We start from the raw sequence: 12849 nt of genomic DNA, 5'->3' as shown, positions 1-12849 counted from the left end.
TCTTAACTGTCCTGTAATATATAAATGTATATAGTTGCCTAACCCATAGTAGGTACCCAATTAAACACAGTAACCTTACTCATAGTAGATACCCAATGAATGAGAATCTCTTTAAGACAAGGCAGTGATTTTGGTATTTTTTCACTTTTATTCAGTCCACAGTTAAGCTGGTACATCAAGTATCTGAGTCTTTATTAAAAAAAGGGGAGAGGATAGTTCTAGGTGGTTTTGATCTTGGCTATTTATTTCTTAAAATAAATAAGTAATATTCTTTCCTTCTATTATCTTTATAATACCAACGAACCTCCTGGAACAAATTATACTTCTACTCATGAGTTGTTGTTGTTGGTTGTCCTTCATTCACAAAGAGGACAATGACATCAGGAAGATGATGCCACAACTTGCAAGTGAGCTGTATTTAAGTGAGAGAAGGCTGTGCAAAGTCACAAGCCTTACTTTCTCCTCAGGAGCCATCTGGATCCAGTGGTCAGATATCCATCAGGATGACTGGAGATGGCTCCCCTACTCTAAGTACAAATACAATCAACTGTCAAGAAATCTGATAGTTAGATGATTAACTTTTATCCTTTTGACAGCTAAAAGATAGTTGTACTATGCAAAAGCACAAAGAAAAATAGTGCAATTATCGATGAATGAGTTAATAAAGCATTTATTAAGCACTTACTATGAGTAAAGCACTCTCCTAAGTGCTAGGAATACAAAAAGAAAAGCAAGACCATCCTTGCTCTCAAAGGATGATGAAAAACTAACAGAACATAATATATTTTTTCTCAATGGCATACCCAAATCTGAAATATTCACACACTCATACCAATAACTCCCTAAGGACATCCTTAAAACAAAACCTAAACAATTAAAAGACAAACAATTAAATGTCGAATTTTATTATGTTTAACACTAGAAGAAGGTATGTGTCAAGTGATGCGAAAATTTTATCATAATTTATTTTGAAATAAAAAATTTTATCCTGGGGCAGCTAGGTGGCACAGTGAGTAGAGCACCAGCCCTGGAGTCACGAGGACCTGAGTTCAAATCCGGCTCAGACACCTGACACACTTACTAGCTGTGTGACCTTGGGCAAGTCACTTAACCCCAGTTGCCCTGCCTTCCCCCATCCAAAAAAAAATGCAAAAAAAATTTATCCTATCTCTTTTTTCTTTGCCTTATGGATAAAAACAAATCCTTTGCATCAAATGACACAGCATTCTTAAATTCTGGTCCTTCCAGTGTTAAATCAAGCTATGAAAGCATTACAAATACATTTACAGGAAAAAAATATACAAGATTCCTACCTATCTCAGTCCTGCTGAGTCCAATTCCGTTGTAAACTCTCAAATAATTAAAGTGACAAGAATCTGAATCTTCTATGTCAAAGTCACCAAACTTGATATGCACTCTCTCCCCCGCCTTCACACGGATCTCCCACTCACAAACTGTGCTGTTAGGATAGGTATGTGGGTAGTTTATTGATGTAAGAGTTCCACTTTCAGGACCTAACACAGTGTGTCCACATCCATCACCTAAAAAGATAAAAAAAAAAAATAAAAACAAAAAACTTTCAATTACACTTTTATATTTTTAGCTTAAAAATCTATAAGTCATAAGGTATAAGGGTTTGTGAGTCTTCTTTTGTTGTTGTTTGCATGAAATGTTTTAAATATCTCTTTTTAAATTCTAAGATACAGCATAAAGCCTCCGTAAGATTTGTGTGAGAACATGGAAAATCATTGCTGAAGTTGAGAATACATGGATAACTTGTGATTTGTACTGCTAGAGAATAAGACACAAAATCAATGTGAACAGATTTTAAATAAAATGCAAAATTTGGACTAAAATGTCACTATAGTAAGATTTAGCTACGCCGGGAAAATACAAATGGGTAGCATCAATACTACTGTATTCACAGTACTGAACAGAAACCCTGACTTAAAATGCATCCATTTATTCAGAGCCTTTTAAGTTTTTCCAAATAACTTGGATAGTATTTTACAACTGTTTACAAAAAGTTTTACGTACATTAATAATAATATTGGGCATTTTCTTCCTAACAATTCTGTAAGGAAGCTAGCTCAAGTATTATTCTCATTTTATAAAAGTCCAAACAAGACAGAAAATTTGGCCAAGGTCCCAAGGCTATTATTACATGGTAAACCCAGGATGAACTCTGGTTTTCAGATTCAATGTCCAATGCTGTTTCTATTCTACCATGTAGGCTCCAAAATTAACTTGACATAAATGTCTGAATGTCATCATTACATATAATCATTTTGGTGATTTAAAAAGCAAAGCAAATCCAAGAGGGATTTCTCAAAGTATAAGAATTAAATACACATTCAATAGGATACCATCAACATTAATAATTCATTCACATATGAAATACCTCCTAAAATATTCTCTAATTCTGGACACCCCCTGAAAAATATCCAAAAGATCTTTGTTCATATGTGTGTGTGAATATGTATATGTGTATAAATAAACAATGCGTCTTCATATTTATGTAAATATCTGTGTGTATATACACATATAAACATAGACATGTATGAACATACACATGTAGATAGTATTATCATTAGTATCAATTCTTAAAAGGCAGTTAAGTAGTAGCTGATAAATAATTGTAAATTTCATATTCTCTAACTGTTTGGTTTGGAAATGAAAAATATGTAATCACAACTAAAATGGGTAAGTACACAGAAGACACCAATATTAAAAAAGTGACAATTCCTTCTATCCTACAAAGCAAAAAATTTGGGTTAATCCAAAATTCCCATTCCGCTGCTATAAAGGCACTGTCGTTCAACATTCCATAATACGAAAATAAGCAAGTAAATACTTTTCCAACAGAACCCTGAAAACATTATTTTAAAATTGTGGCTCCTAAAGTAAAAGATATTTAGAATGACTTTCCTATTTGCCCTATGCTTATCAAATTCTGCTGGATTTTTAACTCAACATATAGACACAGCTTTAGTAGTTTGTTGTTCTTTCTCACTTTAAATAGCAGTGATTCTTTTTTTCTTCTTAATGTAAAAATACACAAGGGCAAATTTCTATGAATGAGTACTATGAAAATTTTAGATTTAGGCTAGTCTCTTAAAATAATGATAAGAATGTTAATTTATACATTAAATTCAGTTGTTAAAAAAAACAATAACTGTACACATATTTCTATAATTTTAACTGTTCAACATAGCCTGAAAAGCATCAAGTTATGTTATAACTGAGTCTTTGAAATTCAAAAAAATAAAACAAAACAAAACTCAAAGACTCTTTTCTTATTTAAAACTTTACCTTAACTGATATGAATGATTTGACACTTTCCCTTATTTTATGTTCTCCTAACATATAGACTTGTGTTTTGATTTTTCAAAATGGTTTTTGTAAAGACTAAAAGATTAGGATATTTTTTAGACGTGGGAAGTAAAAAATATACCAAAAAATGTACTCTGCAAAATAACTATTGATATCACAATCACTCATTTCTATTTTGAGCTAGCCCATCCCCCTTCCAGCCTTTCATGCCCTGCTGATGTGCTTTAAGCTGTTTCTGTAAGAGTCATGATGTAACTTTTCCTTGCATTTGGGGTCACATGCAATTTTGAATTTTGGGGGAGCATGATTTTCAGTTGTCAGTAATTCCTATGGAGCATGGGCCTACCTTCCTCCCCATCACCAACACCAATTGCTGACCAATGGGAGTGCTAGCATCCTCCAGAGCAGAGGAGTAACAATGGAAGCCAAAGGCTACTCAGAATAAAAAAAAATTGACAAATGTTTAACAAAACAAATAAAAATACAATGCAACATAATGTTAATTTATGGTTTTCTTGAGTCAATATGTGGGAGAGGGGGAGGGGAGAGAGAAGATCTGTTTCTAGTTATCAGTCTGATTGGTCCAGGTAACTACTTGCCCTGTGCAGAGAAACAATGGGGGGGGGGGGGGGGCGGCACCACGGCAGCGCCTGGCCCAGTAAACACGTTCTGCAGGTGTTCCAGACATAGCTACCGAAGACCCAGAAAAGAAGGCTTTCACAACCAAAGTCCATAGAACTGTCACATGGTTTAGCATCACACTCTGATATGATTTTACTAGAAGATGCATTATGATTTGATTTGCCACTAAAACCTAAGTAAATGCCACCTTTCCATCTGATGTGCAACTGAAAATATTTGTACCCATTAGAATGGGAGCTTCTGAGGGCAGGAACTGTCTTATTTTCCTATTTCTATTCCAACTGCTTGACGTGGTGTTTTGCAACTGTATTTTAGCTGTTTTTAGTCCTATCTGACTCTTCATGACTCCTTTTGGGATTTTCTTGGCGAAGATACTGAAGTGGTTTGCTATTTCCTTCTCCAGCTCACTTTAAAGATGAGGAAATTGAGGCAAACAGAGTTAAATGATTTGCCCAGGATCACACAGCTAGGAAGTGTCTGAGGCTGGGTTTAAACTCATCTTCCTGATGCCAGGCTAACACTTTATCCACTGCATCACCTAGTGGCATGCTTTGCAAATAGTAAGCACTTAATAAATGCTTTTTTCATTCATTCAGGCAATTTCATTTCAGTCATTTCATTTAATCAGGCAAGTCATGCCCATAGAGCAAGTCAGGAGAAGAATGTTTAAAAATAGCCTTGAATAGATGCAAGAAGCCTAGGATATAAAAAGCATCAACTCCCCAAAGTGACGTTGTTCATCGTTCATTTTCAAAGACCATCAATGACATCATGATGGGTTGATTTCCTGACTTGTGGGTAAACTGGATTTACATGAGGCAGAGTTGTAACAATGTCATCAGCCTCTCTCTTTCAGAGTCATCAAAGTCCAGTGGCAAGACCAAAAAAGTCAAGATGACTGGCAATGACCTGGATCTAGTGGACGATCTTGGCAAGCTCTAAGCCCTCCACAGCACCTGTTTCAGTCCTCTTCATGGCCACTGGAACAAACTGTTCTCATCTACCCTTTTGACCAGAGGAAGTCCCCATACTGGGGGTAGACATCCCCTTAACTCACCAACAGGTTTAAGGCCTGTCAGTTACCATCAACCTGGCTTAAACCATCTGCCAAGATGGTTTACTGAGATGTAGCTAATGCACATGCCACAGTTTCTTGAAGCAAAAGTGAGAGTTGAGTGCCAGGTAGACACCAAACGTGGGTGAGCAGCCCTGAAAAGGCTTTGGCAAGACCTAACACCAAACGTGCTAGTCCCACCTGAACACTCCATAGTCCCCCAAAGGTGACACATGTAGGCCAAGATACATAAATACTCCTGAGTACAATGTGAATTAGATGGCCTAAAGAAGCCATTCTCTGGGGCCATGTGCAGACATTCCCTATTCCTCATAAATTAATTGAAGGCTGGGGGTCAGGGGTGGGGTGGAGGGAGAACACCTGCTTCTAGGTATTCACGACTGAGGGACTATGTAATAACTAAAGTCTCCAAATTATGTGCTGAACCAAAAGAACTGATAGCTTTGTATATGAATCTACAAAAGTATAATTTTCTGTAGAGTGAAGTCAAGGAAAGATGATCTGATTCCCCAGAAGTTGGAAATTTAGCAAGCAGATGGAAAGGATGCTCCTTTTGTAGCTCATCTAATAAGTCATCAAATCTCCTAGGTTCAACAGCCAATTATGAGACTCTTCATCAGGATAGGGGTTAAATTTCTCCAAATGTCTAGAAGCAGGCATCGCCCCTCCCATCCCCGACCTCAGGACCCTTCCTCAAAGGTTCCATGTAGTTGACTACAAGTAGGCAAGGAAAATCTGCATGTGTTGCAAGGAATGGCTCCTATAAGCCAGTTGACACATGTTACACATGTCATAATCAAGGCCGTATGTTTTTCATCTATTTTATTCAGTGTAGATGGCTAAGTGAATCTCTTCCAAGGGACTACTGATTATAACCCAGTAGGCCCTCTAACATTCCAGTGCACTGTATAATCTTCAAAACATCATATACAAAGAAAAGCATTTGGAAAGTCTTATGATCAACATAAAAACATTATTCTTTAGGGCTATGTGCAGGACATCAACTATCTAACATGTCTTCCAACTCCACAATTCCCTTGATACCCAGAATATCATTTTAAAAGATTATCGTGGGGTGGAGCCAAGATGGCCACTGGAAAGCAGGGACTTGCTTAAGCTCTCCCCAAATCCCTCCAAACACCTGTAAAAAATGGCTGTGAACAAATTCTAGAGCTGAGGAACCCACGAAATAGCAGAGGGAAGCAGGTCTCCAGCCCAGGACAGCCTAGATGGTCGCTGGGAAGGGTCTATCTCACCGTGTTGGGAGCAGAACAGAGCGCAGCCTAGAGTGGGCCACGCCAGGACAGATCAGACCTGGAGTTGGCCTGGACCAGGCCTTAGGGCCATGAACCACTAAGCTGTGGCAGTTGCCAGACTTCTCAACCCACAGACGCCAAAGACAATGGAAAAGGTTAGTAGGAAAACTGCTGGATAGGGGCGACAGAGGTGCACAGTCTGGCCCCAGCCCCAGGGTGGTGGAGGGGGCCTGGTGGCAGTGGTGACAGCCGTAACAGCAACAGCAGCAGTGGGAAGGCCTGTGGCTGCTTCTAGAACTCCAGCAGCAGCTCCTTCCAGAGTCCCTGGCCCACAGGGTGGGAGGAATCCAGCAGTGAATCAGAGGGGCAGTGCAGGGAGAGCTTTGCTGGTGCTGAAGCAGGGTTCTCTTGCTTTGCCCATCTTGGATCTGGGTTGCAGTCCTGGTTGGTGGTTCTTGGGTGAGGAAGATTGCAGGTGTGGCAGAGCTTGTGCTGACAGTGGAGTAGAATTAGCTCTGAAAACAGCAGCACAAAACCCCTGAAGCATCGGACAAAGTACCCTCTACTCTACAAGCAGTCATAACCTGACAAAAAGCTCAAGGGTCAAGTAATTGGCTGGGAACATGAACAGGTGGCAAAAAAGGACTCAGACTCAAACTATAGAATCTTTTTTTGGTGACAAAGAAGATCAAAACATACAGCCAGAAAAAGTCAACAAAGTCAAAGAGCCTACATCAAAAGCCTCGGAGAAAATTGGTCTCAGGCTATGGAAGAGCTCAAAAAGAATTTGGAAAAGCAAGTAAGAGGAGTAGAGGAAAAAATGGGAAAGGGAAATGAGAGTGATGCAAGAAAACCATGAAAAACAAGTCAATGACTTGCTAAAGGAGACCCAAAAAAAATACTGAAGAAAATAATATCTTAAAGAATAGACTAACCCAAATGGCAAAAGAGCTCCAAAAAAACAATGAGGAGAAGAATGCCTTGAAAGGCAGAATTAGCCAAATGGAAAAGGAGGTCCAAAACACCACTGAAGAAAATATCACCTTAAAAATTGGATTCAAGCAAGTAGAAGCTAGTGACTTTATGAGAAATCAAGATATTATAAAACAGAAACAAAGGAATGAAAAAATGGAAGACAATGTGAAATATCTCATTGGAAAAAACACTAACCTGGAAAACAGATCCAGGAGAGATAATTTAAAAATCACTGGACTATCTGAAAGCCATGATCAAAAAAAGAGCCTAGACATCATCTTTCAAGAAATTATCAAGGAAAACTGCCCTGATATTCTGAAGCCAGAGGGTAAAACAGAAATTGAAAGAATCCACCCATCACCTCTTGAAAAAGATCCCAAAAAGAACACTCCTAGGAATATTGTCACCAAATTCCAGAGTTCCCAGGTCAAGGAGAAAATAATGCAAGCAGCCAGAAAGAAACAATTTGAGTACTGTGAAAACACAATCAGGATAACACAAGATCTACCAGCTTCTACATTAAGGTCTACATTAAGGGATCGAAGGGTTTGAATATGATACTCTGGAGGTCAATGGAGCTAGGATTAAAACCAAGAATCATCTACCCAGCAAAACTGAGTATAATGCGCCAAGGCAAAATATGGATTTTCAATTAAATAGAGGACTTTCAAGCTTTCTTAGTGAAAAGACCAGAGCTGAATAGAAAATTTGACTTTCAAATACAAGAATCAAGAGAAGCATGAAAATGTAAACAAGAAAGAAAAATCATAAGAGACTTACTAAAGTGGAACTGTTTTGTTTACATTCCTACATGGACAGATGATGTTTGCAATGGGTAGTTGAAGGGAATATACATATACATATGTAGACAGAGGGCACAGGGTGAGTTGAATATGAAGGGATGATATCTAAAAAAATAAAAATAAATTAAGGGGTGAGAGAGAAATATATTGAGAAAGGGAGAGACAGAATGGGGTGAATTATCTCACAGAAAAGTGGCACGAAAAAGCAGTTCTGTTGGAGGAGAAGAGGGGCAGGGGAAAAGGAATGAGTGAATCTTGCTCTCATGGCATTTGACTTGAGGAGGGAATAACATACACACTCAATTGGATATCTTACCCCACAGGAAAATAGGGGGAAGGGGAGGAGAAAGGGAGGATGACAGAAGGGAGGGCAGATAAGGGGAGGAGGTAATCAAAAGCAAACACTTTTGAAAAGGGACAAGGGTCAAGGGAGAAAATTCAATAAAGGGGGACAGGATAGGATGGAGGGAAATATAGTTAGTCTTTCTCAACATCAGTATTGTAGAAGTGTTTTGCATAATGATACATGTGTGGCCTATGTTGAATTACTTGCCTTCTTAGGGAGGAGGGGTAAAGAGGGAAGAGGGGAGAGAATTTGGAAATCAAAGTTGTAAAAGCAAATGCTCAAAAAAAAATAGTTAGTTTTGCATGCAATTGAAAAATAAAATATACAGGCAATGGGGGAAAAAAAGAAACCTGATAGACTAAAAATGTTTAAGCACCTACATGCCACATGATATTCAGATGTAAATTCAGGATGGAAGAACTTTTTTATGGGTGGGAGGATCTGAATTGCCTCTGGTTTGCTTTGAAATTTTCTGTTGGTGCTTCCTTTAATCTGTCCTTGAGAGGGTGTGTGTTTGGCTTGGGATTAGGACAGACTTTCCAACAATTTCTGAAATGGCCCTAAACATACTTCTGCCACTCTGTACTATGTATTTACATGAATTGGCATTCTCAGCATTGACAACTATAAAATCAAAATATGGATCAACTCTGAAGAACACTGAAGATGTTCTATGTCCTAAAGTATAATTCCTTATATAAAATAAATAAGCACATCCATCTCATTAGTATGCAAATTCACTTTCATCTTTAATAAATGGTAAAATTATACACACACACACATACACACACACGCACACGCCAAAGAATTGTTTTAAAATAAATTTCTTTATGATTTATTATCAGCAAAAAAAAAAAGATTTATCTCCATGACCATATTTATCAAAGAACAGTATATAATTCTTTGTTCAACTATATAGTCTGGCATGAAAAGAAATCTTCAAAAAACTTTCTGTTTCTTGCTTGTGCTTTCCATCAAAACTATTTTCAATGTATGAACAGATCATTTTCATAAAGATTTTAGATTTTAAAGAGGAAAAGCACATAGGTTGGTAGCCACTAATGTTATAAGCCATATTTTGAGGGATGAAAATACCATATACGCATGACCTTTTGTACTTTTTTAGAAGCTTTGAGATATCCTGAAAATTCATCTTCTGTGCCTTCAGAATTATATTGCCTCTGCCACAGATTCCTTTGGTACACATTTGGCCAAGAAGTAGACAGACTGACAGGACTAGAGACAGGAATATGGGTTCAAATTAATTTCTGACACTTGCTAGCTGACAAGTCATTTGAATGCTAAGCATTAGTGAGGAGGAAGACTGAAATCTTCACTTAAAAAAATCACAGATGCTTCATATGATACTCTATATTTGGGCAACTCTAGGCACTCTGCCTCTTACGCACCCCTCTCTTCAGTTTCCACCTGTTTCCTATTGAGTTCATGTATTTCTACACCAAACATGGCACATGTGTGCATCTGTATAGTATATCTGTGTGTTCAACTGTCTGGTTCAGTTAAGCGTGAGGATCATGAGATGTCCATCTCCCCACACTTTCCTCAATATTTATAAGCTTCTTTTGTAACCACTATTATGAAAAAGTTAGTCCTTCCCTAGTGTATTTCTTATTCTTTTTTCTTTCCTACACAAACTGGAACAAAACTGTCCCTAGGCCCAGAGTTTATTCCCAACTCCCTCTGTGACTGTTCTTTGAAGAAAGTGAGTTCTGAAAGAACACCTGTCTTTTCTCCCCATTTCAGTTGTAGACACATAGCTATCACTTAGTCCATTTGTTGTATTTATCTGTCCAGGTTCCTCATAATTTCTGTGTATTTATATTTCAAAGACTTTACTGAACTCTGGTCTTTCATCATGAATGGTTGAAAGTCTTCTATTCTATTAAAGGTCTATTTTTTCCCCTGTAGGATTAAACAGTCTTGCCTTGGTTATAAGCCTTTATCCTTTGCCCTTTGGAATATCATATTAAAAATTTCTCTCCTGCATAGTAGTTTCTGTCAAGTTTTATGTGATCCGGACTGCAATTACTTGGTACTTGTAAATTTTCTTTCTGGCTGCTTGCGATAGTTTTTTTTTTTTTGACCTGAAAGCTCTAAATTTTCCTTATGACATTCTTGGAAGTTCTCAATTTGGTGTTTCTTTCAAGAGGCAACAGGTGGTTTCTTTCTGCTTTCTATTTGACCTCAAGTACCAGTAAATTTGTGCAGTTTTCTTTTATTATGTCTTATCATAGCTAGGTTTTTGTTTGGACAATTATTTCTTGCTGACCTAATAGTAGATACCTTAAATTTTCTTCTATGTTTTTCAATCTTTTGATTTTGTTCTAATGTTTTTTCTTGTCTCCTGAGGTCCTAAGTTCTGTTAATTCAATTCTGATTTTTCAGGGAACTTGATATTTGGGTAAATTTTTCTACTTTCTGTCCTAGGCTGTCCTCTTCCCAATTCTTTCATCCAGAGCCCTCATTTCACTTCTAATTTCACTTTAAACATCTGCTTTTGTTCCTTCTAGCTACACTTTAAATCCTTCTAGTCAAGACATTTCTCCCCTCCCCCAAGACTCTACCGACGTTTGTTGTTGAGTTATACCATTCCTCTGGGTTTACGTGGGTCTCTTCATCCATTGAGTGTCTTCTATTTACTCTTAATGCTAGCTTTGTGCCAAGGCCAGGCTCTGCTTCTTCCTAAAATCTCAAATGGGATGGTCAGACCCTGTGGGTCATGTCCCTAATTTCCTAGGCTCCTTAACACTGGCTTCGACTCCAAATTCATGTCCGTACTAAGAATGCTGACAGGGATGATTCAAAGGTAGGCATCATGCTATAGGCCCCTTTGAGCAGGGGTGTCAAACTCTGATGGCAACATTGAAGGCTGCAAAGATCTGTTTCTATTTGAATGTGACACCGCTGCCTTAGAGCATCCACAATCACAGCACCAAGGGGTCCTGGCTCCCATAGAGTATCCTTGCTTAGAACCACAGTCTTCTAGCTGACTTGAAATTTCCATGTTTTCTGCATGACAGGATTCAGGTCCCCAGCAGGGTCCTAGTCAGAGGGCTATGGGCTTCCGGTTCCCCTGGAGTATTCTTGAGTGCAGGCAGGCTGCGGAATCTGTTTACCTGTGTTCTTGCTGATTGTCCTGGGAGGTCTGTTTTCCCAAAGTGGATATGCCTCTGTCTTTTTGTACAGTCTGGGATGGATGAAAGGAGCTCTTATTTTTCTTTAGATTTTTTGATCATTATTTGATCTGATATCCTTGCACATGTTTGTCAAAGTACCTATGTGATAGCTAGGCACCTCTATGACCTTTCACATCATCATGTTAACCAGAAGTTGTCTCTACAGACTTAGTTTCCCCTCAAATGCTTTTCAATAATTTATGAAATGATACTTCCAGGGGACAGAGCCAAGATGGCAGGTGGAAAGCAGGGACTTGCTTAAGCTCTCCCCAAATCCCTCCAAACACCTGTAAAAATGGCTCTGAACAAGGTCTAGTGCTGCAGAACCCACAAAATAGCAGAGGGAGGCAGGGCTCCAGCCCAGGAAAGCTTGGATGGTTGCTGGGAAGGGTCTATTGCACAGAGCTAGGAGCAGAGTGGAGCACAGCCCACCACAGGCCATGTCAGGACCAACCAGACCAGGAGCTGGGCAGAATAGGCCACAGGGCCCCGAATCATTGAGCTGTGACAGTTACCAGACTTCTCAACCCACAAACACCAAAGACAACAGAGGTGGTTAGTGGAAAAACTGCTAGAGTGAAAGGAGTTCAAGGTCAGCCCTAGCCCCGGGATCACAGAAGTGGTGCAGCTACAGGGCTGCTTCCAGAGCCCCAACTGCAGTTGCTTCCGGCCCCCGGCCCACCGGGCAGGAGGAATTAGGCCGAGGATTAGAGCGGGAGTGCGGAGCCTGCTTGGTTCTGGGTCGAGGTCTGGGTTGGTGGTTCTTGGGGGAGTTTGCTGTTTAGAAGTAGCTCTGAAAACAGCAGCACAGCCCCTTAAGCTTGGGACAAAGTACTCTCTACTCTACAAGCAGTCATACCCTGACAGGAAGCTCAAGGGTCAAGTAGTTGGCTGAGAACATGAACAGGCAGTGAAAACGGACTCAGATTCAGACTCAGACTTTGGAATCTTTCTTTGGTGACAAAGAAGATCAAAACATACAGCCAGAAGAAGTCAACAAAGTCAAAGAGCCTACAACAAAAGCCTCCAAGAAAAACATGAAATGGTCTCAGGCCATGGAAGAGCTCAAAAAGGATTTGGAAAAGCAACTTAGAGAAGTAGAGGAAAAATTGGGAAGAGAAATGAGAGTGATGCAAGAAAACCATGAAAAATAAGTCAATGACTTGCTAAAGGAGACCCCCCCAAAATACGAAAGAAATGATACTTCCAACAAGCTCCTCAT

At 39.1% G+C, this 12849-nt stretch overlaps 1 protein-coding gene across 1 annotated transcript in view; it reads right to left on the bottom strand.

Moving 5' to 3' along the window:
- Positions 1-12849, bottom strand: part of DCBLD2 (discoidin, CUB and LCCL domain containing 2) — a 127713-nt gene that overhangs the window by 87729 nt on the left and 27135 nt on the right. The window contains exon 2 of the mRNA XM_036746335.1: positions 1314-1541. Coding sequence (XP_036602230.1) covers positions 1314-1541 — 228 coding nt within the window. The remainder of the gene's footprint in view (positions 1-1313; positions 1542-12849) is intronic.

This window comes from Trichosurus vulpecula, chromosome 2 (assembly GCF_011100635.1).
Source record: "Trichosurus vulpecula isolate mTriVul1 chromosome 2, mTriVul1.pri, whole genome shotgun sequence".
NCBI classification, from domain to species: Eukaryota; Metazoa; Chordata; class Mammalia; order Diprotodontia; family Phalangeridae; genus Trichosurus; species Trichosurus vulpecula.
Note: the sequence above shows the minus strand (reverse complement) of the source record. Positions and strands in the feature narration are given on the sequence as shown.